Source organism: Halichoerus grypus, chromosome 1, assembly GCF_964656455.1.
Source record: "Halichoerus grypus chromosome 1, mHalGry1.hap1.1, whole genome shotgun sequence".
In the NCBI taxonomy this organism is placed as follows: Eukaryota; Metazoa; Chordata; class Mammalia; order Carnivora; family Phocidae; genus Halichoerus; species Halichoerus grypus.
The window spans coordinates 208,772,459-208,796,231 of NC_135712.1; the positions used below are offsets into that span (position 1 = coordinate 208,772,459).

The 23,773-nt window shown below is 52.4% G+C and overlaps 2 protein-coding genes across 9 annotated transcripts in view; both read right to left on the minus strand.

Annotated features, from left to right (window-relative positions):
* The window catches only part of DNM2 (dynamin 2), an 85,337-nt gene extending 74,663 nt beyond the window's left edge, over positions 1-10,674 (minus strand). For all 8 annotated transcript variants that reach the window (XM_036096956.2, XM_036096955.2, XM_036096952.2 and 5 more), the window contains exon 1: positions 10,350-10,674. In XM_036096956.2, the coding sequence (XP_035952849.1) occupies positions 10,350-10,510 (161 nt within the window). In that variant the 5' untranslated portion in view covers positions 10,511-10,674. The remainder of the gene's footprint in view (positions 1-10,349) is intronic.
* Positions 10,675-13,224: 2,550 nt separating this feature from the next.
* On the minus strand, positions 13,225-21,029 carry QTRT1 (queuine tRNA-ribosyltransferase catalytic subunit 1). The gene is made up of 10 exons (XM_036096958.2): positions 20,745-21,029; positions 20,450-20,518; positions 20,213-20,351; positions 16,642-16,720; positions 16,425-16,540; positions 14,212-14,350; positions 13,880-13,955; positions 13,649-13,758; positions 13,475-13,562; positions 13,225-13,387 (listed from the first exon to the last, which is right to left on the minus strand). The coding sequence occupies exons 1-10, from the start codon at positions 20,985-20,987 to the stop codon at positions 13,235-13,237; spliced, it is 1,212 nt and encodes a 403-aa protein (XP_035952851.1). The 5' UTR covers positions 20,988-21,029; the 3' UTR covers positions 13,225-13,234.
* Positions 21,030-23,773: the final 2,744 nt, after the last annotated feature.

Sequence of the window (23,773 nt, forward strand, 5' to 3'; positions counted from 1 at the left end):
GCAGGTGTCGGCAGGACAGATGTCACAGACATCAGAACAGCTTCCACCCAGATGAGGGGAACTCAGTATTGCAACAAGACGTGCCAACTCAAACCACAGGAAGGCTCTCTCAAGCTGAGTGGCTGGCTCCATGTCCCTGGGCGCAATTCCCCCATCCTGATTTAGAGATCCCTGGCACTCCGTCGCCCCACCAGGTAGAAAAAGAACAACGTCTGAAGGCGTCATCCTCAAAACCACTGGCTCCCTGGCTACAGGGCCAGCTGGGAGCCTCCTGGACAAGGAGGCTGTGACCCTCCAGAAAGACCCTACCCATCAGCAGAGAACACAGAGGCCCGATGGCCTGAGACAGACAGGGCTGTGTCCCAGGCCCACCACAGGGGCTTCCTCCAGGGCTGGCCTGGCCGTGCCAGGGTGTATCACCCAGCAGGCGGCTGTCACCCTAGCTGGGACTGTTCCTGCCTGCTCTGCTCGCCAGCCAGCCTGCCGGTCCCCAAAGACTTATCGCTGGGACAATGTATCATGCAGCAGAGTCTCCGGGACGCCTCCTCCTACGTCTGGGTGTGGGGGTGTCACTGGGGGCCTGGACAGCTCTGCTGGCCGTTTGTCCATATCCTGCAGGTCTACGGTCCGAGCGGGTTCAAGTTCAGCCAAAGGAAGTCTCCCGTTACAGAGCACTAGTCTTCCATGCTATGGCTCTAGAATCCCACAGGAGTTTTAAGTTGGTCTAGGGAGGCATGCTGGTATTTTATGACCTCTCCCCCTGGCTCCCTATGGGAGGACAACCCCCAGTGGCTTCCTTTCCATGGTTCTGCTCTGGTCCAAGTGGGCACTTACTTGGGCATCCTGCCTTCGAACCTCGGGGGGCCCCTGTGGTGAACGTGCTCAAGCACCTGGGCAAAGTGGTGCCCACCCCTGCCTGGCACCCAGGTACTAAGCAAGAGTTAAGGGGGCAGCTCATTGGTAGCTCTGTGGGGCCTCCATTGCCCCAGCCCAGGGTGGGGGCCCCTCTTACAGCTGGGGAAGTCAGCCCAGACAGACATCCGAGCTTGGCTGGCCCTGGGGTCTTAGCACAATACTGTTATTATCAGTGTCCACAGGACAAATCGCAGGCCTCCCCGTGAAGAAGATGCGCCTGCTTCTGGCCCCCTTGGAGCACCTCATGCCCCATCTCACCACTGTGAGCCCCCAACGCGGAGTCTCAGCACCGTCCTCCAGCCCCCTTCCTCAATGAACATCTGCGCAGTGAAATCAATCCAATTCTGGTTTCTAGGTACATTCATTCAACAAATACGCATGCTACTACTACGTACTGGGAAAGCGAGGAACACACAGACAAAAATCCCTGCCTGTGAGAACTTGCTATTATGCTGGGGGTTGGGAGGAGGGCAGACAGAGAGACAGACAAATATTGAAAATAATTTCAGGTGTTAATAAGAGCTCAGAAGGAAACACAGAAGGGCAGGGGGTCTGAGAGAGTGCCAGGCCCAGTGTGAGCCAGGGTAGGTAAGTGTCAGCCTCGCAGAGAGATGAGCTTTCAGCAGGGACCCAAGAAGAGAGGGGTGGGGCAGGGCACACAGAACTCTGGACAAAGAGACGCAAATGAGGGAAGAGCAAGGCGTCAGGTGAGAGTGAGCCTGGGGGGTTCTGGGAGCAGGCTGTGTGGCTGGAGGGATGAAGGAGGGGGAGAAGGGGAGGAGGTGAGGGCTGGAGGTGTGGGGGGGCGGAGGGGGGCACAGAAGTTGGGCTTTTACCCCAAGTGAGGTAGGAGCCTGGGCAGGTTATGCCAGAGGAGGGACGTGCCCCCACTCACGGGTCCACAGGCACCCAGTGAGGGCAGGGGCTAAGGGCCAGAGCCGAGAACCCAGGGTGGAGGACTCTGACCAGTTCCAAACCAACCCCAGGTGCCCCCTGCCCACGTGCAAATCTGGGACTAGATGCCTAGAAAGAACCTCAACATCCATCCCCAGGAGGCTGATAAATAAACCAAGGTGCCTCCGTACCTGAGTACTACACAGCCACGAAAAAGAGAGGGGATGAAGGAGGGCAGGTGTTGTGCTGAGCTAACGCTATATTGCACACCTAAAACGAATACAACACTGTGTTAATTAACTGGAAATAAAATCAAAACCTGAAAAACCAAAAAAAGGAAAAAAGAAAAGGAAAGAAAAGAAAGCGCCTATGAACAGGGCTCAAGCCACGAGCTGGGGCCCACAGCCAGGCAGGATGGCCATAAAGGTACGAATTCATGCGAATGCCAGCTCCTGCCCAACCTCCTCACCTCAACAGAAAGACCTACGCCTCCTCCAGGAAGCATTCCCTGACCACCATTCCTGCCCCAAGGCTCCCTATCAGAACCTGTGTCTTCCACATGCCTCCACCCCTTCTCCCTGTGCCTCCCGAGAGGACAAGAAGCTCTTGGGGCTCACTGGTGGCAACATCCCCATTCAAGCCCAGACCCTGCTGCTTGGTACGGTGGCACCATTCTCCACCGGAGACAAATACTGATTGAGTGAACCAGTGGGCAAGTGCGGGGACTTGGAGGCCCCTCACCTGCCTGCCCCTCAGCTGCCTTGTCTGTAAGATGGGGCTGACCCAAAGGACACACAGAGAGCGCTCAGCACCGGGCACAAGGCAAGCGCACCGAAGATGCGCAAAGTCTGTTCGGTGTGGAAGACCAGAGCCACCCCTGACAGCCACTGAAAGAGGCCAATCAAGCAACTGAGGTGTGGTACTGAGCACGTCAGTGGGCGCTGCAAGGACCTAAGGAGGGTTTGGATTACTCCTTGACACCTGGCCTTTTCCAGAAATCTCTGAGGCCACTCTGTGGGACAAACAGAGCAGAAGGAGTGAAAACTCGACCCTAGGAAGCTGGGCCACGGGTTGAGGCTGCCACTCCAGGTCCAGGCCAGCAGGCCCCGGGAAGGCCTCTCGTGAAAGCCAAAGCTCTGGGTTCAAGTTTGGCCACCCGCAGCCCCAACATCCTTGGGCAAACCTCTCTAACTCAATCTCCTCACCAGTAAACAGGGATCGAGCACCGGCCTCAAGGCAAGAAAGGCGCCTGGTGCCGAGGCCCCAGCGTGCATTACGCACACGGAGGGTGCTGCCATTTCTCAGGGGGACAGTCACGGCAACTCCTGCTGGCCCCTTCCTCCATTCCTTACCCCTCTGGGGCTGTCAGGAAATTCCAAGCAGCAATGACAGACGCTCCAACATGGAAAGACCTCTGGGATGTATTAAGTGGCTGGAAAACAAGTTTTGCACACCGTATAACGGAGGTGGTCCCAGTTCTAGAAAAGAGATACGCTGAAAAAGAACCAACTGCGGGCAGTGCTACAGGTTTTCCGTAGGTACCAGCAAGGATTTATGGACAAAAAGACGCAAGAGGGGTCTGGCAGGATCCACCCCAACCTGACAGTGGTGCTCCCCCCGTGGAACTGGGAGGATGGGATGGGGCTGAAGCATGTTCTTCCTCATGGGTCACGGTTTCCTTTTCACTAGAACTCGGCCTTCGGTGTCCGACTTGCATAATGAAAATTTAGGGAAAGCAGGCCTCCCACAGGCACTTTCTTGACCCTCATGTGCCTGCTGGTTCAGGCCTCCATCTCAGCCCCCTCTCCCAGAGTGCAGACTTCAAGTCAGTTCCCCTCTCTGGCCTCAGTTTCTTCATCTGTAAAGCAAGGATGCTGCTGGGACCACCCGGTCAGATTTTAGACAGAGGTCCCCAGGGAATGGCACAGAATGATGCTCCACAAACATCACCTCCTACTGTGTCATCAACATCCAGCAGCAGGTGAAACCAAGAGTCACCGGCTCCCTGTTCAAGCTGAGGGTGACTCCAGGAGGGAAAATCCCCAGCACCCAGCAGGGGCCACACTGCCCATACTAACAGGAACCCAAAACGCACCCAGAAGCAGAGTCTTTTCTCTCCAGGGCCATCTTGCTTCAGAGGCAAGGCAATTTTTGTCTTTTATTCGGATGAGAGCTAATGCCCTATAAATATCTCATTATCGGCTTGCATATTCCCAAAGCTTTCACACAATAACGGCTTAATTACAGCATGTGGTTAGCAACTCCAGTAAATTAAGGGTTAGCTGATGTTCCCATTTTTTCTTGCAATTGAGGGCCCTGTAATTTCGGCATTTCCACTCAAATCCGGCAAGAGCTTGGCAGATGTGGCTCTGACCCAAATGCAAACACCTGGAGAGACACATGGTTCCCTTCCGTCGGCGCTACCTCTGAAAACCCTAAATCTAGAGCTGTCCACAAGCTCATCTCTGCCCTCGCCCCAGAAACCACCAGCTCACCACCAGGGGATTTCAATCCGTGTACCTAGCGAGGGCCATTATCCCTAACTCTGAAAAAGCACTTGGCTGCCCGGAGCTGAGCTCTGGAGAGATCTGTCTTCCTGACCATGAACATAATCCGAACAAGCAAAACCAAACCAAGAATCATATGGGGAGACCACCCACATGGGGGGTTCAGGAGGCATACACCTTCCCAGGCTTTTTACGCCAAAAATACAACTGCTTCGCACAAGATGAGAGCACACTTCCATTGGGTCTGGAAACGAACCGGTCTTCCACAGCCTCCTGGGTCATTAAATCCTTTCTCGCTCCCTGAGTAGCTATTTCATAGCTGGTTGTCAGACACACTGTTTGTCTAGCCAATTCGCTACTGTGGGGCATTTCTGCTCCCCACCTCCCACCACCATAACACTAAGTGAGCATAAATGATTCTCCCACCAAGTATTTGATCCCAGCCACCATTTTCACTTAGAAACACACCAGTAATAGGCTCCCGCTAGCATTTCAGGATCTGGCTCACTGACAGGTCCCGGTTATATTCCTGCCCCCCACCCTCCTCCAGGCAAAAGCCAGAATGAGGCCCGCCTGCACGAGAGGCACTCAATTCACGTTTGCACTAAAATAAGGTGGTCTTGGGGCGCCTGGGTGGCTCAGTTGTTAAGTGTCTGCCTTCGGCTCAGGTCGTGATCCCAGGGTCCTGGGACCGAGCCCCGCATCGGGCTCCTTGCTCAGCGGGAAGCCTGCTTCTCCCTCTTCCACTCCCCCTGCTTGTGTTCCGTCTCTCACTGTCTCTCTCTGTCAAATAAGTAAATAAAACCTTTAGGGGCGCCTGGGTGGCTCAGTCGTTAAGCGTCTGCCTTCGGCTCAGGTCATGATCCCAGGGTCCTGGGATCGAGCCCCACATCGGGCTCCCTGCTTGGCGGGAGGCCTGCTTCTCCCTCTCCCACTCCCCCTGCTTGTGTTCCCTCTCTCGCTGTGTCTCCCTGTCAAATAAATAAATAAAATCTTTAAAAATAAATAAATAAATAAAAATAAAACCTTTAAAAATAAAAAAATAAAATAAAATAAAATAAGGTGGTCTTTATATTAACAAAGTAATTATGAACTCCATCTCTTTGCAGAAAAAGAAATTAACTGCCCGTAAGTCCTCACCCATGGCTTTTGCAAAAGGCAGGGCTCTCCTATTTCACAAGGATTAGTTCATCTGATCCTCAGCCCGCTCCCAGGGGAGAGGGAACATCCTGATTCCCATTTCCCAGACGCGAGAAGTGAGGTCATTCGGCCGACGTGTGACAGGGACAGCCACATTCCACGGGCGCCTCCAGACGCTCCCCATTCAGGCTGGCCCGGGTACTACCGACCACACAGGCAAAGGAACCTTAGTTTTCCACCGAAAGGAAAAACAACGGCAACAGCTGTCATTTCCAAGCAGCTTTATTTTTTATTTTTATTTTTTTTAAAGATTTTATTTATTTGACAGAGAGAGACACAGCGAGAGAGGGAACACAAGCAGGGGGAGTGGGAGAGGGAGAAGCAGGCTTCCCGCTGAGCAGGGAGCCCGATGCGGGGCTCGATCCCAGGACCCCGGGATCATGACCTGAGCCGAAGGCAGACGCCCAATGACTGAGCCACCCAGGTGCCCCTCCAAGCAACTTTAAACACCTACGATCTGTGAAGGCACAAACCAGCCCAGGCAGCAGCCCGTGTGCCTGCCCCTTGGTCTGGCAGGGACGGGAGCAGCCACCAGTCATCTGACAGGTATCCGTCCAGCACCCACTGTGTGCCAGGCAGCAGCCTGGTGTGGCCATGTCTCCATGAGAGACACATCACCGAAGACCAAATGGAAATGGGGCTGGAGATGGTAGAGACCCATGGGCAGCTGATTCTTGTCAAAAGAAAAATGGCACTGGGCTCCTCTGTGAGTTGGCAAGTACCACTCACTGAGAAAATCGAGGTAAAGCTGAAAATCGAAGGAGAGTCCTCAGCTTGCCCAGAACCAGGTCCGAAACGACTGGAATGGCGCCACCGCAGCCTTCCCTCTGCTCAGAGCCCTCCTGGGCCCCCACCCCACCCCAGCACCTGCTAACCTCATCTCCCCCCACTCTCCTGCTATACTGGCCTGCAGGCACAGGACCATCTCAGGGCCTTTGCACCGGCCGTTCCCACAGCCCGGGATGCTCCCCCAGCAAATCTCCACTGGTGGCTCCCCCCTCACCTGCTTAAGTCTTGGCTCAAATGTCACTTTCCCAAGAAGGCCTTCCCTGATGCCCAGCCCCCTACTATTTAAAACCCGAACTTCCCCCCTGCCCTCTCCAGGAGGAGCCTGCTCTTCTTTTCCTTAACAGTTATCAATTTCCACCCTGTTCTGCCCCCTTCCTTATCTGCCCCCCACGGCAGGGGTTTTGGTATCTTGCTCAGGGCCGTGTCTGCACCCCAGAACAGGGCCGCACACAGAGTACACGTGCTCAGAAAACATTTTTCAATGAACAAATGAAAACTGCCAGCGTTTTAAGCACTCTTCCTGTGTTAGACACTCTTCAAAGCATTTAGTCCTCCCTCCACCCTCAATGATAGGCACCAGATGACTTATCTCCCCTAAGAGGTGAAACACACCCATCTGCTCACCTGAAAGGGGCCCATCAGTAGATACTGTCAACAGCCCCATTTCCTAGCTGGGGATACCGAGGCTCAGAGGGGAAAGGCTCATGGGATCAAGCCCAGCCCTGGGGGATTCTGAGCTGGAGGCCTCAACCTCGGCTTCCTCCTCTTCTCCCAAGGAAAAATTTCCCAAGCTCCTCCCTCCATTTGGCTGCTGAGGCTAAAAGACCAGGGTCACTGGAGAGCTACATCCTTCCCCCTTCTTAGGGCCACATTCTGGTACAGGGCAGACAAGCCAAGGGTCTTAAACTCAAAGGTTTCCAGGGCCAGGAGTCCCCAGGCAAATGTAAAATGAGCCTGGGCGACTATTAGGGAGGAGTGAGGAGTGTGGCACCTCCCGTGGCCACTTCTAGTCTGACCCAGGCACTTGATGCCAAGCAAGACTTGGGCCTAGGGAGGCCAGACTATGAGGATTATAACAACAGCTGCCAGGGGCATAGGGTCAATGCACTCAACACCCATTAACTCATGCAGTCCCCCTGGGGAGGGTCTAGTTATCACCCCATTTTACAGAAAAGGAACCTGAGTCCACTTGGCCAAAGTCACACACCCAAACACGCTGGAGTCAGGCCTAAGGCCTAAGGCCTAAGGCCCATGTACACCACCACTAAACTCTAAAGATCTGTGGGTGTTTGCTAAGCACTGCAAAAATCCAAATCTTGATGCAAAATATAAATATTGGCAGCTAATTAAAAACAAAAAAGATTTTAAATGCTATGCAGGTGAAACAAAAACCAGCAAGCAGGCCTCGGCCCCCAGCTGCCGATCTGCAATCACTGGTACAGGCTGAGCTAACTGGGCCATTCTCCCTTGGACCACATTCTTAGAAAAACCAACAAGGAGGAGGCGATGAAACAGAGCAGTCCGTGCTGACCCCCAGGCCCAGGCCCTTGACATACTCTCTCGTTTGTTCCTTGAAACCAGACAAGATGTCCACTGTAAAGATCCATAGTGCAAAGAGGCAAACAGGTTCTCATTCAAAATGAGGCCTGCCTGCCGTCCCCCTATGGCAGGGCTCGGTAGCTAAGAAACCTGACCCACGCTCCAGAAATAAAAAGAAGTTAGCTCTGTTTGAGCAACCCATCCCCGAGAAGCTTTTTTAAAACTCTGGTTCTCAGGCCCCGAACTAATGCTCTCAACGATCAAGGTCACATTGCAGGCTTCTGGGAGGAGGTTGCCACAGAAGCCAGCTCAGTAGTAGATGCCTGGATGGGTGGGTAAGAGAGAAAGGCGAAGGGCAGAGAGACTGAGGGGAGGTGGGCAGGGGAGAGAGACCCCAGGTCCCCAACCTAGAGCCCCCAGTTCCTCACTGAACGGCCTTGAGCAAGAGTGCTCTGCTGAGCCTCAGTTTTCTGCTCTGTAAAATGGGATCATAGCAGTGTCAGCCTCGTCAGGCTTAAATGCAGTCCAGTGTGTAACTTGAGCACTTTCATTCTGATCAGTTTTTGTTGATGATATGAGAGGAACCAGCATGGTGAATAACAGCCTGTCCATGTCGACCTACTGTGTGCCACGCACTGTGTTAAGTAAGCACTTTCAACACATCATGTCCCTGCATCATGGCAACAGTCTTGTCGAGGGACCATCACCCCATTTTTAGGAGGGGAAACTGAGGCTCAGAGAAGCCAAACCACCTGAGCAAAGTCCCAAGGCAAATGAAATGGACAGAACTTTGCTGTGTGCCCATCGAAAGCCTGGGCAGGGAGGAAGATAACCATGCAAAGGGGCCCACAGCCCAGCCCAAGGCTCAGCCCAGGCCCGGCTGACCCCAAGTCCACACCTTTCCGCCACAGTGGACAACAGGCAAGGCGCCAGAGACAAAGCAGCAAAGGAGGAAATTCATGCCGCTGACAGCCAAACTCCAGGCCTCCGGGAAGGCAGGGCGGGGCTGGGCACCCAGCTGGGTTCCAGTGAGCCCTAGCCTGGTGCCCTTGGGCCAAGGATGAGTCTTTTCTGAGCCTCCCTGCTCGTGTCTAAGGTGGGGATAAGAGAACTTCCACCTCGCTCACTATGGGGTTCAAGAGGCTGACAAAAGAACTCAGCCTGGGGCCTGCCAGATGAACATTACCCCTCAACACCGATAACAACCACAGTAATACTAACGATTACTGTGATGTTATCGTTTGGCAGCCACAGGCACAAATGGAGTCCTTCCCAGAATGGAGAAGTGACAGCCCATCTGGGAGGCAGAAGGGCAAGAGGCGGGGGAAGGGAGAGGAAAGAACCAAACACCCCTGCAGGCCACATGTCCAGCTCTCATTCATCAGCTTCCTGAATCCTGGAAACAGCCCAGAGAGTGGAGTTTGCCGACCGGACAGATGGGCACACTGAGGCTTCTCAGGGCTGCCCAAAAGCCTGATAAGGCTCCAACGAGGGCCCCCAATTTGCAGGCTTTCGCTTGGGAGCTGGCCTCTGTGTTCTGGGATACCAGAGCACCCTGACAAGGGCCGGGAAAGAATCCTGCAGAAAGGTTCCCCCCCCCCACCACCAGGGCCTACTTCCAACTGATAGGGAAATTCAGGTTTCATCCTTCAGCTCCCTTGTCCTCTGCATGCTCCCACCACCTCCTCCCTACTGCAGAGGTGGGGCCAGGCAGCCAGGGCCTGCCAGGGCACTGATGGGCAGACTAGGATAAGGCCGACACCTGTACAGACAGACAAAAGGATCTATTTGTGAGAGAAGCCAGCGTTTGCCAGGGACCAGGCTTTAGAGTCTGCCTAGGAGAACCAGACAACCGAGTCCCCTAGGGTCCAGCCAGCCAGTCAGACTGCAGAGGCTAGCCAGAGTAACCCAACAGAGGCACGGCTAAGTGTTAAAGTCTGCGAGGGGCACGGACGGGCAGCCAGACAGCACAGGTCACCCCAGACAGCTAGCCAGGCAGCAGGGGGCCACCCTGAGGGAATGGACAGATGGACAGCCAAATGGTGGTGGCAAGGAGTTCTATCCAGGACAGAGAGACAGCTAACCAGACGGCAGGGGCTGCTCCAGATAAATGAACAGCCAGCCAGACCACAGGGGTTCGAACCAATAGGTATCTAGCTGGCAGGTTTCGGACAGACAGAGAAGAGGGACCCTGAACCACAGGCAACCAGATGGTAGAATTCAGCCACGAAAGGGGGGACCAGAAGAGTCGGCGACGGTCCACCGCACTTCCTGGCCCACGCCCCCCCCAGTCGGTGAGACGCCCCAAGGGCCTGAGCCGGCTCCCCAGCCCCTGCAGGAAGCCCTCCGCCCAGGGCGTCCCACAGAGCCCGCCTCCCTGTCCCCGTCCCCGTGGCGGGCACGCAAGCGCCGCAGTTACGCCGGCTGCGCAGGGCGCGCCATTCCCGGTCCGCCCTCCGCGCCCTAGGCCGCCGCCCGCCCGCCGTCGCCGCCGCGCTCGCTCACCGGCCGACGAAGTTCTCGAGCACCGAGCTCTTGCCGGCGCTCTGGCCGCCCACCACGGCGATCTGCGGCAGGTCCAGGTGGCAGCTCTGGCCGATGGAGCTGAAAGCGTCCTGCAGCTTGTTGACCAGCGGGATCAGCTCTTCCATCCCGCGGTTGCCCATGGCGCCGGCGGCCCCGGCCCGAGCGCCCCGCGCTCCCCGCCTGCCCCCGGCCCTTAACGACGCGGCCCCGCGGCGTCCGCAGCCGTTGCTCCCCGCCCGCCCGGGCCTCGGCGCGACGCCCGCTCCCGGCTCGGCCTCACAGTCGCCGCCTCATCCGGTTCTCAGACGACACCCGACCCGAGCGACCTCCCGCCCGGGCTCCGGGGCTGCGCCCAAAGCCCTCACACCGCCCCCGATTGGCCGGTCGCGCTGCCACTCGTACATACGAGCCAGTGAAAGAGAGGCATAGGCCTATGGTTGAGTGAACCTTCCCCCAGGAGACCTCCTGGTGGGTTCATTGGACTCCAGAACTGTCGTTTTTCCGCAAGAGCCAATAGCGTGGGGGCAGCGAGTTGTCAAGGCCAGGAGGCGGTGTTTCAGGAAAAGGCAATGTTGGCTCCGCCTATTATGGGAGGTCCCCGACGGCAAGAAAACCCAAGTCTTATTGGCAGGAAGACCCGCCAGTCAAAAGTGCCGGCCAATGACATTAGGGATCGATTCATAGACTCTGGTTTGTCACTTGACACTAACTAGTTCCCTAAGAATTCCCCATTGGTTTATATAAATATCATTTCGTTCCTCCAGCCAACAAAGCCAGAGAGGACGGGCTTTGACCTCCGAATCCTGACTTTGATTGAGAACTTCTCTGTCAATCAAAGAATCTCCCGTTTTGTGATTGTTGTAGGTCTATTAGAGTCTTCCGGAGTAAAGGATAAGGCCCACCGGACTCGCCGAAGGGCGACACCTCGTGGTGGGACTCGGTAGTGTCCGTCGCTTCTGAGTTTCCGGCCTCTAAAGAGAACTACAAGTCCCAGAATGCATCTCGGCCCGGGGCTTGCAAACCAGCTCTTCGCGCGGGGTTTCAAAGCGCTTTGAAGATGAGTCCGGCGTTAGTAGTTCCTAGGGAGAGGCGGTCTAGCGCTGCATCGTTGGCTCTCATTTTCATTCCTGTGAAGTCCCACCTTCACGCTTTTGCAAATGCTGTGCCCTTTCCTAGGATTACCTTCTGTTCACGCCCCGACTTGATTCGGCTAACGCCTGCAACGTTGTTCCCCTGCCTCTTCAACTTGACCGCATCGTGACCTTTTTGAGTACCCAGTGAAACTCAACGGATCCTCTCCCCTTGAAAAGATATTATTTTGCAGTCGGTGTTGGAGATTCTGGGATCTAGGGATCTTGACCTCGTGGGAAAAAAAGCCGGAGACAGGTGGAAGGATTTTATGAAAAGAAGTGATTTAACCCCCCTAGGCATAGATTGGCCAGAAAGAAGCCCAATAAGGAGTCAGATGCAATGGAGGTAGGGAAGTGGGCTGATGAGGCCGTAACAGGGGAGTGGCAGAGTGGCCCATGGTATATGCCTGCTCCAAGACCTAAAACCCCGGTCTCAGAGAGGTGGGCAAAAAGTTAACCGACAAGGCTTGGCATTGCAGCCTTGACCACAGTGACGGAAACCTGGAAACACCCTACCTACATCCCCTTCATTGAGCTGGTTAAATAAATACTGTGCAACAGCTCTAAGACAGGAAGTCTTCATGTTCTGACGTGTAAACAATTTGAAATATACTAAGAGAAAAAAAGGTACAGAACTGCACATCAAGGGCTCCCACATTCATGAAAAATATATACACATGGAAAATCTCTGGGAGAATACACAAACTGATCAAAAAGTTGCATTTTTATGCTATTAGAAGAGTGGATCCGGGCGCCTGGGTGGCTCAGTTGGTTAAGCGACTGCCTTCGGCTCAGGTCATGATCCTGGAGTCCCTGGATCAAGTCCCGCATCGGGCTCCCTGCTCGGCAGGGAGCCTGCTTCTCCCTCTGACCCTCCCCCCTCTCATGTGCTCTCTCTCTCATTCTCTCTGTCTCAAATAAATAAATAAAATCTTAAAAAATAAAAAAGAAGAGTGGATCCTACACATTGTATACATGGATTACTTTTTCAATATAAAAACCCTTATCTTGGGGCGCCTGGGTGGCTCAGTCGTTGAGCGTCTGCCTTCGGCTCGGGTCATGGTCCCAGGGTCCCGGGATCGAGCCCCGCATCGGGCTCCCTGCTCAGCGGGAAGCCTGCTTCTCCCTCTCCTACTCCCCCTGCTTGTGTTCCTGCTCTCACTCTCTTTAAAAAAAAAAAATTTTAAAAAAAAGAACAGTACCGGGCACAGTGTAAGCACCTGCTAGATCACACCTACTGTCTTCATCACTGTGTTTACTGACAGCAAAATTAAGCCACGTGTCAATAGTCAAGGCTCAGAGCATGAGCTCTGGAGCCAGGGGGCTACCTCTCAGTGGTGACCTTGGGTAAGCTACTTTCCCTCTCCACCTGTTTCCTCACCTGTGAAAAGTGGGGTAACAAGTGCCCCCCGCAGGGTGGCTGGGGGGCCTGAGCCACAGGAAAAGGGATGCACCTCCCGTGCTGGGGTACATCCTACATGCTGGGCTACGCCAGGTGGTTTCCAGAGATCAGCTGCTGCAATGGTTACTTATTATTATCAGCGGGGGGGTGGGGGAGGATGGGGGGACGGGGACGACACACTGGCCACAGTGACACTCAGAGGAAGAAGAGGACCAAGACAGGCCACCTTCCCAAGAAGGCACAGATATACTCTAAATTAGAATAATAATTTAAAAAAATCCTTCGATACCTCCCATTCCCTCCCCTCCCCTCCCTCCCGCCCCCAAGCCAGATCAACTCAGTGTGATCCCCACGGAGGCCAGGGCTTCAGTGGCCCAGGTGGGACAGAGGGTGGGGTCCCCATACATGGTGCCCATGAAGTCCCGTACGAAGTCAGGGAAGCGCTTCTCCACAATGCTGGCACGCACGGCGCTCATCAGCTGTAGCTGCGGGGGGGTAGGTGTCAGCCAAGGGGCCCCAGGGCCCTCCCCCACGCCGACCCCGAGCCTGGCCCACCCTGGCCGCAGGCCCACCTGGTAGGCGATGTTGTGGACAGTGAGGTGGTGCAGGGCAGCCGTGTTATCACTGTGCAGAAGTGCGTGCAGGAAGGCCCGGCTGTGCCTGTGGACAGGAGGCTGGGGCTCAGCCACGTGGAGTCCTGCACCCCGCCACACCCTCCCCCAGCCCCCAGGCCCAGCTCCGCCTACTTCTGGCAGGTGGGACAGGCACAGTTGGAGTCTATGGGCCGGAAGTCCTTCTCATACTGCTTCTTCTTCAGCTGCAGGTTCCCGGTGGGCACCAAAGCGGAGCCAAAGCGCTGGGGGAGGGGTGGACGAGGGGAAGGTGGGGGTCAACCAGGCCTTCATCCGCACCAGCCCCACCCCAACCTTGGCCCCCCTAGCCCCCCACCCGTCGTCTGCCCCCTGCCAGGGCCTCACCGCTGTCCGCGTGGGGAAGACGCAGTCGAACATGTCACATCCAAGAGCCACGCAGACCACCAGATCGGTGGCATAGCTGGGAGGAGGGCCATGGAGGGGGGGAGCAGAGAACCTCATGCCCTGGTCACACACCCAGGCCTCCCCCCATCACAGACACTCCGACTCCCCAGGGACTGGACCACATTCCCTCTAAACCGCCCCCAGAGGAAAGCCATGTCCTCCTTTAGTCCCCTCCCAGGCAGGGCTGTGTCCTTCCACCAACACCAGCCTGGGCAGGAATCCCCAGGAACCCCTTCCCACAGGTAGGGCTATTTCCCCTCGTCTCCACATACCCGACCCCCATCAGGTAGCGTGGCTTGTCCTTAGGCAGCCTTGAGGTGCTCAGGGCCACCATCCTCCAGAACTGGCCCTTGCTCTCGCCCCCGCTCAGGCCCCCAATGGCGAAGCCTGGCACGTCCCTCTTGGTCATCTCTGGGGGTACAGGGCAAGGTGAGGGGTCACTGGGCGAAAGAAAATACGCCTCCTCCTCTGCAGCCCCAGGGCAGACCCTGCCCAGACCAGGGCAGACCCTCGGGAAGAAAGAGAGAGAAGTGGGGGAAGGGCGGGTGTCTGTCTGTCTTTCCATCTGTCTGTCTAAAGGCCGCTGGTGAGCTCAGCTACCATGTGTTGAATGCCTGCTGTGTGTGAAGCTCCCTCCGCTCCTCAGTCCTCAGGAGAGGCCTCCAGCCTGTGCACCCTTCACTGACAGCGAAGATGACGCCTTGTATGTTTCAAAACTGAGCATTTTCCAGGTTTTAGAACAGCGAACATCCCATATGCAAGGTAACAGCCTGTCCTCAACATCTGTAACGTTTCTGCACCAAAACATGAAGAGACTCCCAACAACCGGGGTAAATAACCCCGTAGGTCTGGTCTGGTCTGGCCCGCAAAGGAGTGGGTTGCAAATTCCTGAGTGTTTTGCATTTTAGAAGTGGGCTCCTAGGCCCCAGAATTGCAGAGAAGGGGCGGCAGCTCTGTACCACTGAGGGGTACCCGAGGCTTGACACTGGCCCGAGGCCGCATATGCCAGAGGCTGGGTTTAAGCCCAGGTCTAGTCTCCAAGCCCAGCCTTGCCTTGGGCCCCAGCTGCCTAGTTCAACCATGGGAGGCCACAGCATCGACAAGAAGGACCCGTCCGAAGGGTCAGATTTCGAAGCTGGAATGAGCAGTCCAATCCACTGGAGACAAGTTGTTCAAATGTGGCCTCCCAGCCACCCCCCCCCACCCCGACCTCACCGTGGACTCTGAGCCCGTCGCGGGGAGAACCCACGCAGTGCTGGTGCTGGTGCACGTAAGCTTAGAGCGCTCTGAAGCATCACCAGTGTGGCCAAGAACTGAATTTGCTAGCGCAAGACCAGCGTGGTAGGTTTTTTGTTTTTTTTTTTTCAAATGAGAGCACAGAGAATGCCAGAAAATGTTTCACGTGTAAGGGTAACGTTTCACGAAGTCTTGGTTTCTGCTTTCATCTATGTCCACACATACTGAGCTGTGACGTGAAGCGTATCTCTGCCTGGGGGTCTCCTTTAAAATGGCTCACTGGGCCGGGAGCTGGGCACAGCTTGAGGACAGAAGGAATTCCAACAAGGACAGTCTGCACAAAGGTACACATGGATGCCAGGTGCAGGCACAGGACTAAACAGACCTTCCCGTTTATCCTCACTTCGACCCCATGACATTGGGAATATGTGCCCATTCCACAGAGGAAAAAAGGGAGGCTCAGAGAGGCCAAGGGTGCAGAACCATGAGGCAGCAGATCAGAGGTCTGGATCCAGCCAAACAAACTCTAGGACCCAGAGTCTTGCCTATGACACTTCGTTGCCTCTGAGCCCCCATCTCTGCCTCCCTTTTGTCTCCATGGCCATGGCCTTGGTATAGGTCTCTCGCTCTTCTCCTGGGCAAATACTCCAACCTCTTCATGGGCCTTCTGCTTCCTATCCTACTGGGATTTTTCCATGATTCCTCTTGGTCCCTGTTACTTGCCCACTCAGCAGCCCTCCATGGCTCCCCAGTACCTCAGTGTGGTATCCCAGGGCCTCCAGTGTCAGCACAACCCCTGGACCCCACCCCTAACTCCTGACCCTGGGGAGGAAGCAGCACCTGTGTCAGTTAATGCTGTAGGTTCTACAGCCCAAGAACTGGGTCCAAATCTCAGCTCTGCAATGTCCAAGCTGCATGGCTTGGGGTAAGTGACTTTACAGCTCTGTGCTTCAGGTTCCTCTTCTATAACCTCGGGAACCTGGTAGTTCCCACCTTACAGGATGGCTATGAAAACTCAATGGGGCAATCTGTGACCGGCATACGGCGTAGCGTCTGATGACTACCCCAAAATCGCGAGCTATTGGAATTACTATCATTCTGCAAACATTCTAGTCCATTCTGCCCCCGGGCCTTTGCTTCAGCTATTCCTTCCACCCATTAACAACCACCGTCCGCACCACCACATGCCAGGCCCATGTGGGGCCCTCAGTGATGGATAAGCCCTGGATGGACCAGCACATGGCTCTACCTTCGAGGCAGGTGGCCCGGAGATCCGCGTCTAGCCCACCCTGGATGATGGCAAAGAGGTTTTGCTTGTCTGGCCGCTGATGGGCTGCAATGCATCGGTCCAGCCAGCGGACTGACCTGTAAGAGGGCCCTAGTCATGAGCCCTAGGGTAAGGAGACAAGGCTACAGGACTAGGATCCCCTCCCCCCACACACACCCACACAAACACACGCACACACCTGTACATGGCCTCCTCCACACGTGGCCCCGTCACAGTGCTGCTGACCACATCATCCAGTTGCATGATGATGTCTGAGCCTGGGGGGTGAGACAGAAGCACCATCACTGGGAAAGCCTTCACTGCCTTTTGGGGATAAGCTGGACCCTAGAAGCCCCTCCTTGGGTCTTGCTGACTCCCACGTAGCCCCCCAGTCTGTTTATACAACAACCAGAGGGAGCTTTTTAAAATACCCATTTGGGGGCGCCTGGGTGGCTCAGTTGGTTAAGCGACTGCCTTCGGCTCAGGTCATGATCCTGGAGTCCCGGGATCGAGTCCCGCATCAGGCTCCCTGCTCAGCAGGGAGTCTGCTTCTCCCTCTCCCGCTCCCCCCTCTTGTGCTCTCTCTCTCTCTCACTCTCTCTCTCAAATAAATAAATAAAATCTTTAAAAAAAAAAAAAAATAAATAAAATAAAATAAAATAAAATACCCATTTGGTCTTGCCTCACCCCAGCTAAAACCCTGCCCAGGCACATAGAATAAAATCCCACTCCTGCACGTTTACCCTTCAAGAGCAAAATGTTGTTAATACAAAGTGATCCGCCATGGCGTGGCGGGTAATAGCATAATGGGAGCCCAAGTGACCATCAACGTCTGGCTAAATAAATCATGGTCCAACCCTTAACAGAATGTTCCTTTCCCACAATTCCAAAATCTAGAAACTTCTCAAAATCAAAGATTTTATCTTATGCTTATGGCATACCTAATTTCACAGCAAAACCCAAGACAGTGATAATCTTTTATAAAATCCAATTTAATGGGTGCTTTATTCAGTCTTAAAAAGGAAGAAAATTCTGACGTATACTACAACCTTGTGGCCATTATGCTCAGTGAAATAAGCCAGACGCAAAAATGACAAGTATTGCATGATGCCATTTAGATGAGGTCCCTAGAGAAGTCAAATTCATAGAGACGGGAAGTAGATGGCGAGAGCCAGAGGCTGGCGGAGGGGAATGGAGAGTTAGTGTTTAATGGGCACAGAGTTTCAGTTTCGCAAGATGAAGAGTTCTGGAGAGGGATGGTGGTGATGGTTGCACAACAATGCAAATGTGCTTTAGTGCCACTAAATCGGACACTTAAACATGGTTATAGTGGGGCGCCTGGCCGGCTCAGTCAGTAGAGCATGCCATTCTTGGTCTCACGGTCATGAGTTCAAGCCCCACGTTGGGCATGGAGCCTATTTAAAAAAATAAGTATATTTTAAAAATAAATAAATAAAAAAAGTTATAGTGGCAACTTTTTTTAATGGTAAATTTTATGTTGCCACAATTTTTTTTATTTTTTATTTATTTTTTAAGATTTTATTTATTTATTTGAGAGAGACACAGCAAGAGAGGGAACACAAGCAGGGGGAGTGGGAGAGGGAGAAGCAGGCTTCCCGCAGAGCAGGGAGCCCGATGCGGGGCTAGATCCCAGGACCCTAGGACCATGACCTGAGCTGAAGGCAGACGCTTAATGACTGAGCCACCCAGGTGCCCGGTCACAATTTTTTTTTTAAATGGAAAAGGAACAAGTAAAAGAAACAAGTAAAGTTTAACAGGGTACTGTCCCAGACCTACTAAGATGCTATGTATGCTGCATTATCCTTATAAAATATTACAATTCTGAATTGACCTGAAGAATTTCAGATTAGGGGCTATGGATTTATATATGTTAGAAAAGCTCAGGGGAATATTGTCAAGATGCATCTTTACAGGAAAAAAGCAGAGTGCACCACACAAACCAAAGATGGGGCAATTTGAGAATCAATAGGATGGATTCCACTGCAAGAGACTGAGACACAGCAAATACATTTAAACCCATGATTAAATAAACAAACAAACAAACAAACAAACAAACAAACAAACCCCTCATTTCATGGTGATCCTAAAAACACTAAAGATTAATTCATCACTGCTAGAGGATGCTAAATAATCAAGCCATGAAAACTAGTAAATAAGGAAAAGAATGAATGCCATTTTCCTATATGAACTGAACTTCTTGGTCACCCAGGAGTAGGTGATGGACGTTTCTCTTCACAGAAATAATCTGGCTGATAAATGAAGAACGAACATTACCACTTTGGAACTCCTAATGGCAGAAGAAAACTGTTACACAGCACCATGGGGATGTAATCAGCAAAATTCAGACCCTGTGAGACCCCACTGGGGAAAGGAACTCGTTTCTTGAAGGAGCAAATTTATGAATGACTGAATGAATGAATGAATAGGCACCTGGGTGTGAGATCGAGCGCCACCTCGAATCCCACCTCCGGTTCCTCCCTCAGCAGGGAGATGGCTTGGGATTCTCTGCCTCTCCCCTCCTCTGTCCCAAATAAATACCTAAAGTCTTTTTAAAAAAAGAAGACAGGAAGGAGGTAGAGCTAAAAACTACATAATGTGCACTATATATAATATATGTTAAAAGAGATATGTTCCTACTGGGTATTTACCCCAAAGATACAAATGTAGGGACCCGAAGGGGTACGTGCACCCCAATGTTTATAGCAGCAATGTCCACAATAGCCAAACTGTGGAAAGAGCCAAGATGTCCATCGACAGACGAATGGATAAAGAAGATGTGGTATATATATACAGTGGAATATTATGCAGCCATCAAAAGGAATGAGATCTTGCCATTTGCAATGACGTGGATAGAACTGGAGTGTGTTATGCTGAGCGAAATAAGTCAATCAGAGAAAGACATGTATCATATGACCTCACTGATATGAGGAATTCTTAATCTCAGGAAACAAACTGAGGGTTGTTGGAGTGGGGGGTGGGGTGGGAGGGATGGGGTGACTGGGTGATAGACATTGGGGAGGGTATGTGCTATGGTGAGCGCTGTGAATTGTGCAAGACTGTTGAATCTCAGATCTGTACCTCTGAAACAAATAATGCAATATATGTTAAGAAAAAAAAAAAGAAGAAGAAGATAGCAGGAGGGGAAGAATGAAGGGGTGGCAATCGGAGGGGGATGAACCATGAGAGACGATGGACTCTGAAAAACAAACTGAGGGTTCTAGAGGGGAGGGGGGTGGGAGGATGGGTTAGCCTGGTGATGGGTATTGAGGAGGGCACGTACTGCATGGAGCACTGGGTGTTATGCACAGACAATGAATCATGGAACACTACATGCAAAACTAATGATGTAATGTATGGGGATTAACATAACAATAAAAAATTTTTAAAAAGAGATATGTTCATTGTCTTTATCAAGGAATGATAGAAATAGGAGGGACTGAAAGCTTCCCCAGTCCCCCCCTTGTTGCTCTCTTTATTTCGACATATCTTTGCTCAGCTAATTTGCCATTTACGAGAAAGAATAGCATTAGAGATAATAATAAAAGCTCCTACATGCCAGGCACTGTGTTAAGAGATTTACAAACATTACGTCATTATTTCCGTGAACTATCCTCATTTGAGTTGGCCCCGCTGAAGCTCAGGCAGGGGGAGAGACTTACCCAAAGCCGAGCAGCACGTTAAGGAACGGGCCCGCCTCACCTCCACCCTCTAGAGGCAAGGCAAGAGGAGGTGGCCCGGGATTCGCTCACCTAAAGCGTTCTGGATCTCCACGGACTTCTCCGGGCTCAGAAGGGTCTCCTCACCATCGTAGGGGGAGCGGAAGCGGACGCCCTCCTCCGTCACCTCGGACAGGGACACCAGAGACACCATCTGGAAGCCGCCGCTGTCCTGGGGGAAATCGCACCGCAGGGCTGTCAGGGGGGTGGGACTGGAGAATCTCCACCTCTGAGAAGTGCCCTGGGATCCCGGCCCCGACTCCCCCTCACCGTCAGCAGATTGTGGGGCCAGTTCATGAAGCCGTGGAGACCGTGGGCTTTCTGGATCAGCTCGGGGCCCTGGGTTTGGGCAAGAAAAGATCAGGTGAGGGGTGAGCGCTATGTTGGAGGACAAGGCTAGCCAGCTGCGGTCCCCGCCGCTCCCTCACGCCCAGAACAAGGCCCGGGCCACCGGGGGAGCTCCATACACTTTTGTCGACTGACCTAAATGCATGCCTGTGCCTCGGCGGTGCCCGTACTCCCCCCCACTCTCCGCCGCCGCGCCACCGAGGCAGAACCCACCCACCGGCCTCAGACCCAGATGATAGGTGTTGCCCAGGCAGATGCGGCAGCCCAGGGAGTCCAGCTGCTCGGCCGTGATGCCCTTCATAGTGGCCTGCGTGCCCACTGGCATGAACACGGGAGTGGCTACCGGCCCGTGCGGCAGCCGCAGCTCCCCTGCCCGGGCCCTGGATCGGCTACACTCGGCCACCAGCCGCATGATCCGCGGGGCCGACTCCAGGGACGTCGGGCTAACTGCTGACGCCATCTTAGCTAACGGAACCACGTGGCCACTGCAACCCCCTGGGCGGCGCCATATTGGCTGAGGTCACGTGAGGCAGGGAGCTGGCTGTCGCTTTGGAAGTGCGTGGGGGAACCATGGCAACGGACGCCAGCATGCTCGTCCCCGCGGAGCGCTCAGTTCGTTCCCACCCGCTACGTGTTGTCGGGGAAAATAAATATTGTTATGGGTTCGAATCCCACCCCCGTCACTTGTCCGCTCTACAATCAAAGTCTCTCTCTAAGGGATAATTTTCTCCTCTAAAAATGGGGCGAATAATAGTGTCTCGGCATTAAAAACGTTGTAAAAGGGGCGCCTGGCTGGCTCAGTCGGTAGAGCATATCACTCTTGATCTCGGGGTTTTAGGTTCAAGCCCCACATTGGGTGTAGAGATTACTTAAAATCTTTTAACAAATAAAAATAAATTTTGTAAAGATTGAGAAGCATGGATATGTGGAGATCTTAATAAGCTGCCTTGCACAGGCTTTTGTCTATCTTGCCCATTGATTTGTCCCAAGAACTTAGAACAGCACCTAGTACACAGTACGTGCTCAATATACATTGATTTATACAATGAGAGAAAGAAACCCAGATTTGCAGAAGAGACTCAGACTCAGAACCTAGCCACATTTATTCGTTCATTTATTCAGTGTAGACCTACATATATACATACCTATTAGTGCCAGTCTTCATGCCACACAGGGATGAGAGAGGCTGGGTCATGGATTTATTGAGCACTGTGTGTTCCACTAATAATAACAAAATATTATATAATATATAACAACTGTTATTGTTGAAAAGGGTGCGGATATACGTCCCGGCCAGCAGAGGGCGGCATTGCCCCAGAATCCTTCCTCTCAGTGGCCCACTGGCCTAAATTGTGCTATCTGAGCAAGACTGACCTTCAAGGAGCCTTGGGCTAATGATGCCAGCTTTTCCAGGTGGCGGAGAGTCTTCACTGAGGCCAAGTCCGGAAAACGCCCAACCATGAGGCCCACCTCAGGGCCTTTGTACTTGCTATTGCTTTATCTGCAATACTCTTCCTTTCTGATTTTCCCATGGCTGACTCATATTTTATCAGTTGTTCCTGACTTCCCCAATCTTAATAATGCTCCACCCCGTCACGCTGTATCATGTTGCTTGTAACTCATATTGTGCTTTTAAAACTTCTATACGTTGACAATGCCCAATTTTAATTTCCAGTGTAGTCCTCTCTCATTGAACTCCCATCTCCTCTTTACAGATGTCTCCTTGACATCTCCATGGGGTGTCTGTAGGCACTCAAACTCTAGATCTCTAAAGCAGAGCTCCTGATTGTCCCTCCCAAGCTTGCCTAGGTCCCTCCATCTTCCCCTTCTTAATAATAGCAGCTCAGTCCGTCCAGGAACTCAGACCAGAAACTGATGGGTGGTCCTTGAACTCTCACTGTCTTACTCCCTACATCTGATTTACCAGCAAATTCTAGCTGCTCTGCTTTCAAAATCTAAACAGAATCGACTAGTTTACACCCCCTCTGTAGCTCTCACTCTGGCCCAGCCACCAGCATCTCTTGCCTGGATTATTACAGTAGATACATCACTGGTCTCGTGGCTTTTGTTCTTTACTCCCCATACAATATTCTTGAAGATATTTTTTTTTTTTTTTTTAAAGATTTTATTTATTTATTTGAGAGAGAGAGAATGAGAGACAGAGAGCATGAGAGGGAGGAGGGTCAGAGGGAGAAGCAGACTCCCTGCCGAGCAGGGAGCCCGATGCGGGACTCGATCCCGGGACTCCAGGATCATGACCTGAGCCGAAGGCAGTTGCTTAACCAACTGAGCCACCCAGGCGCCCTTGAAGATATTTTAAAGGAAATGCTTTCAACGTTTCACCATTATGTATGATAGCTACTGTAAGTTTTTGGAAGATACACTGTATCAAGTAAAGAAAGGTCCTTTCAATTCCTAGTTCACTAACAGATTTTTGTCATAAATAAATATTTATGTTTTTTTTCAGTATCTGAAATAGCTATATTATTTGGCTCATTTAATTTAAAATGCCCAATGACATGAATTTATTTTCTTATTTATTAACACATTTATTTCCATTCTTGTACAAACTCAACTTGGTCATGGTACCTTTTTATATACTATGGCATTTTACATTAATTTTAACTAATATTTTATGTAAAATTTTTCCATCCCATCTGTTATAAATTATATTGGTCTATAGATATCCTTTCTCATACTGTCTTTGCCTGAGTTTGGTGTTCAAATATCTATTTGCTGGAAGAAATTGTGAGAGATTGGAATTTTCTCTTTCTGGAGTATATTTTTTTATTTTGATTTTTTTTTAAGATTTTATTTATTTATCTGACAGAGAGAGACACAGTGAGAGAGGGAACACAAGCAGGGGGAGTGGAAGAGGGAGAAGCAGGCTTCCTGCTGAGCAGGGAGCCAGATTCGGGGCTCGATTCCAGGACTCTGGAATCATGACCTGAGCCGAAGGCAGACACTTAACGACCGAGCCACCCAGGCGCCCCTTTTTCTGGAATATTTTATCGTCTTCACTTGTATATCCATCTAGTTATGTGGTTTTCCTCGAAGAAATATTTTTAGCTACTGATTTAAGGTTTGTTGTTTGTTGTTTTGTTTTGTTTTGTTTTGTTTTGTTTTGTTTTGTTTTTAAATACACTCTAGGGGCGCCTGGGTGGCTCAGTCATTAAGCGTCTGCTTCGGCTCAGGTCATGATCCCAGGGTCCTGGGATCGAGCCCCGCATCAGGCTCCCTGCTTAG

Coding starts and splice junctions, on each gene's coding strand:
- QTRT1 (XM_036096958.2), bottom strand. CDS start 20,987: ATGGCGTCAGCAGTTAGCCCGACGTCCCTGGAGTCGGCCCCGCGGATC. Junction 13,759..13,879: donor TCTTCCCCACGCGGACAGCG/GTGAGGCCCTGG, acceptor CCCCTCCCCCAG/CGCTTTGGCTCCGCTTTGGT. Junction 13,388..13,474: donor TCCACAACATCGCCTACCAG/GTGGGCCTGCGG, acceptor ACCCCCCCGCAG/CTACAGCTGATGAGCGCCGT.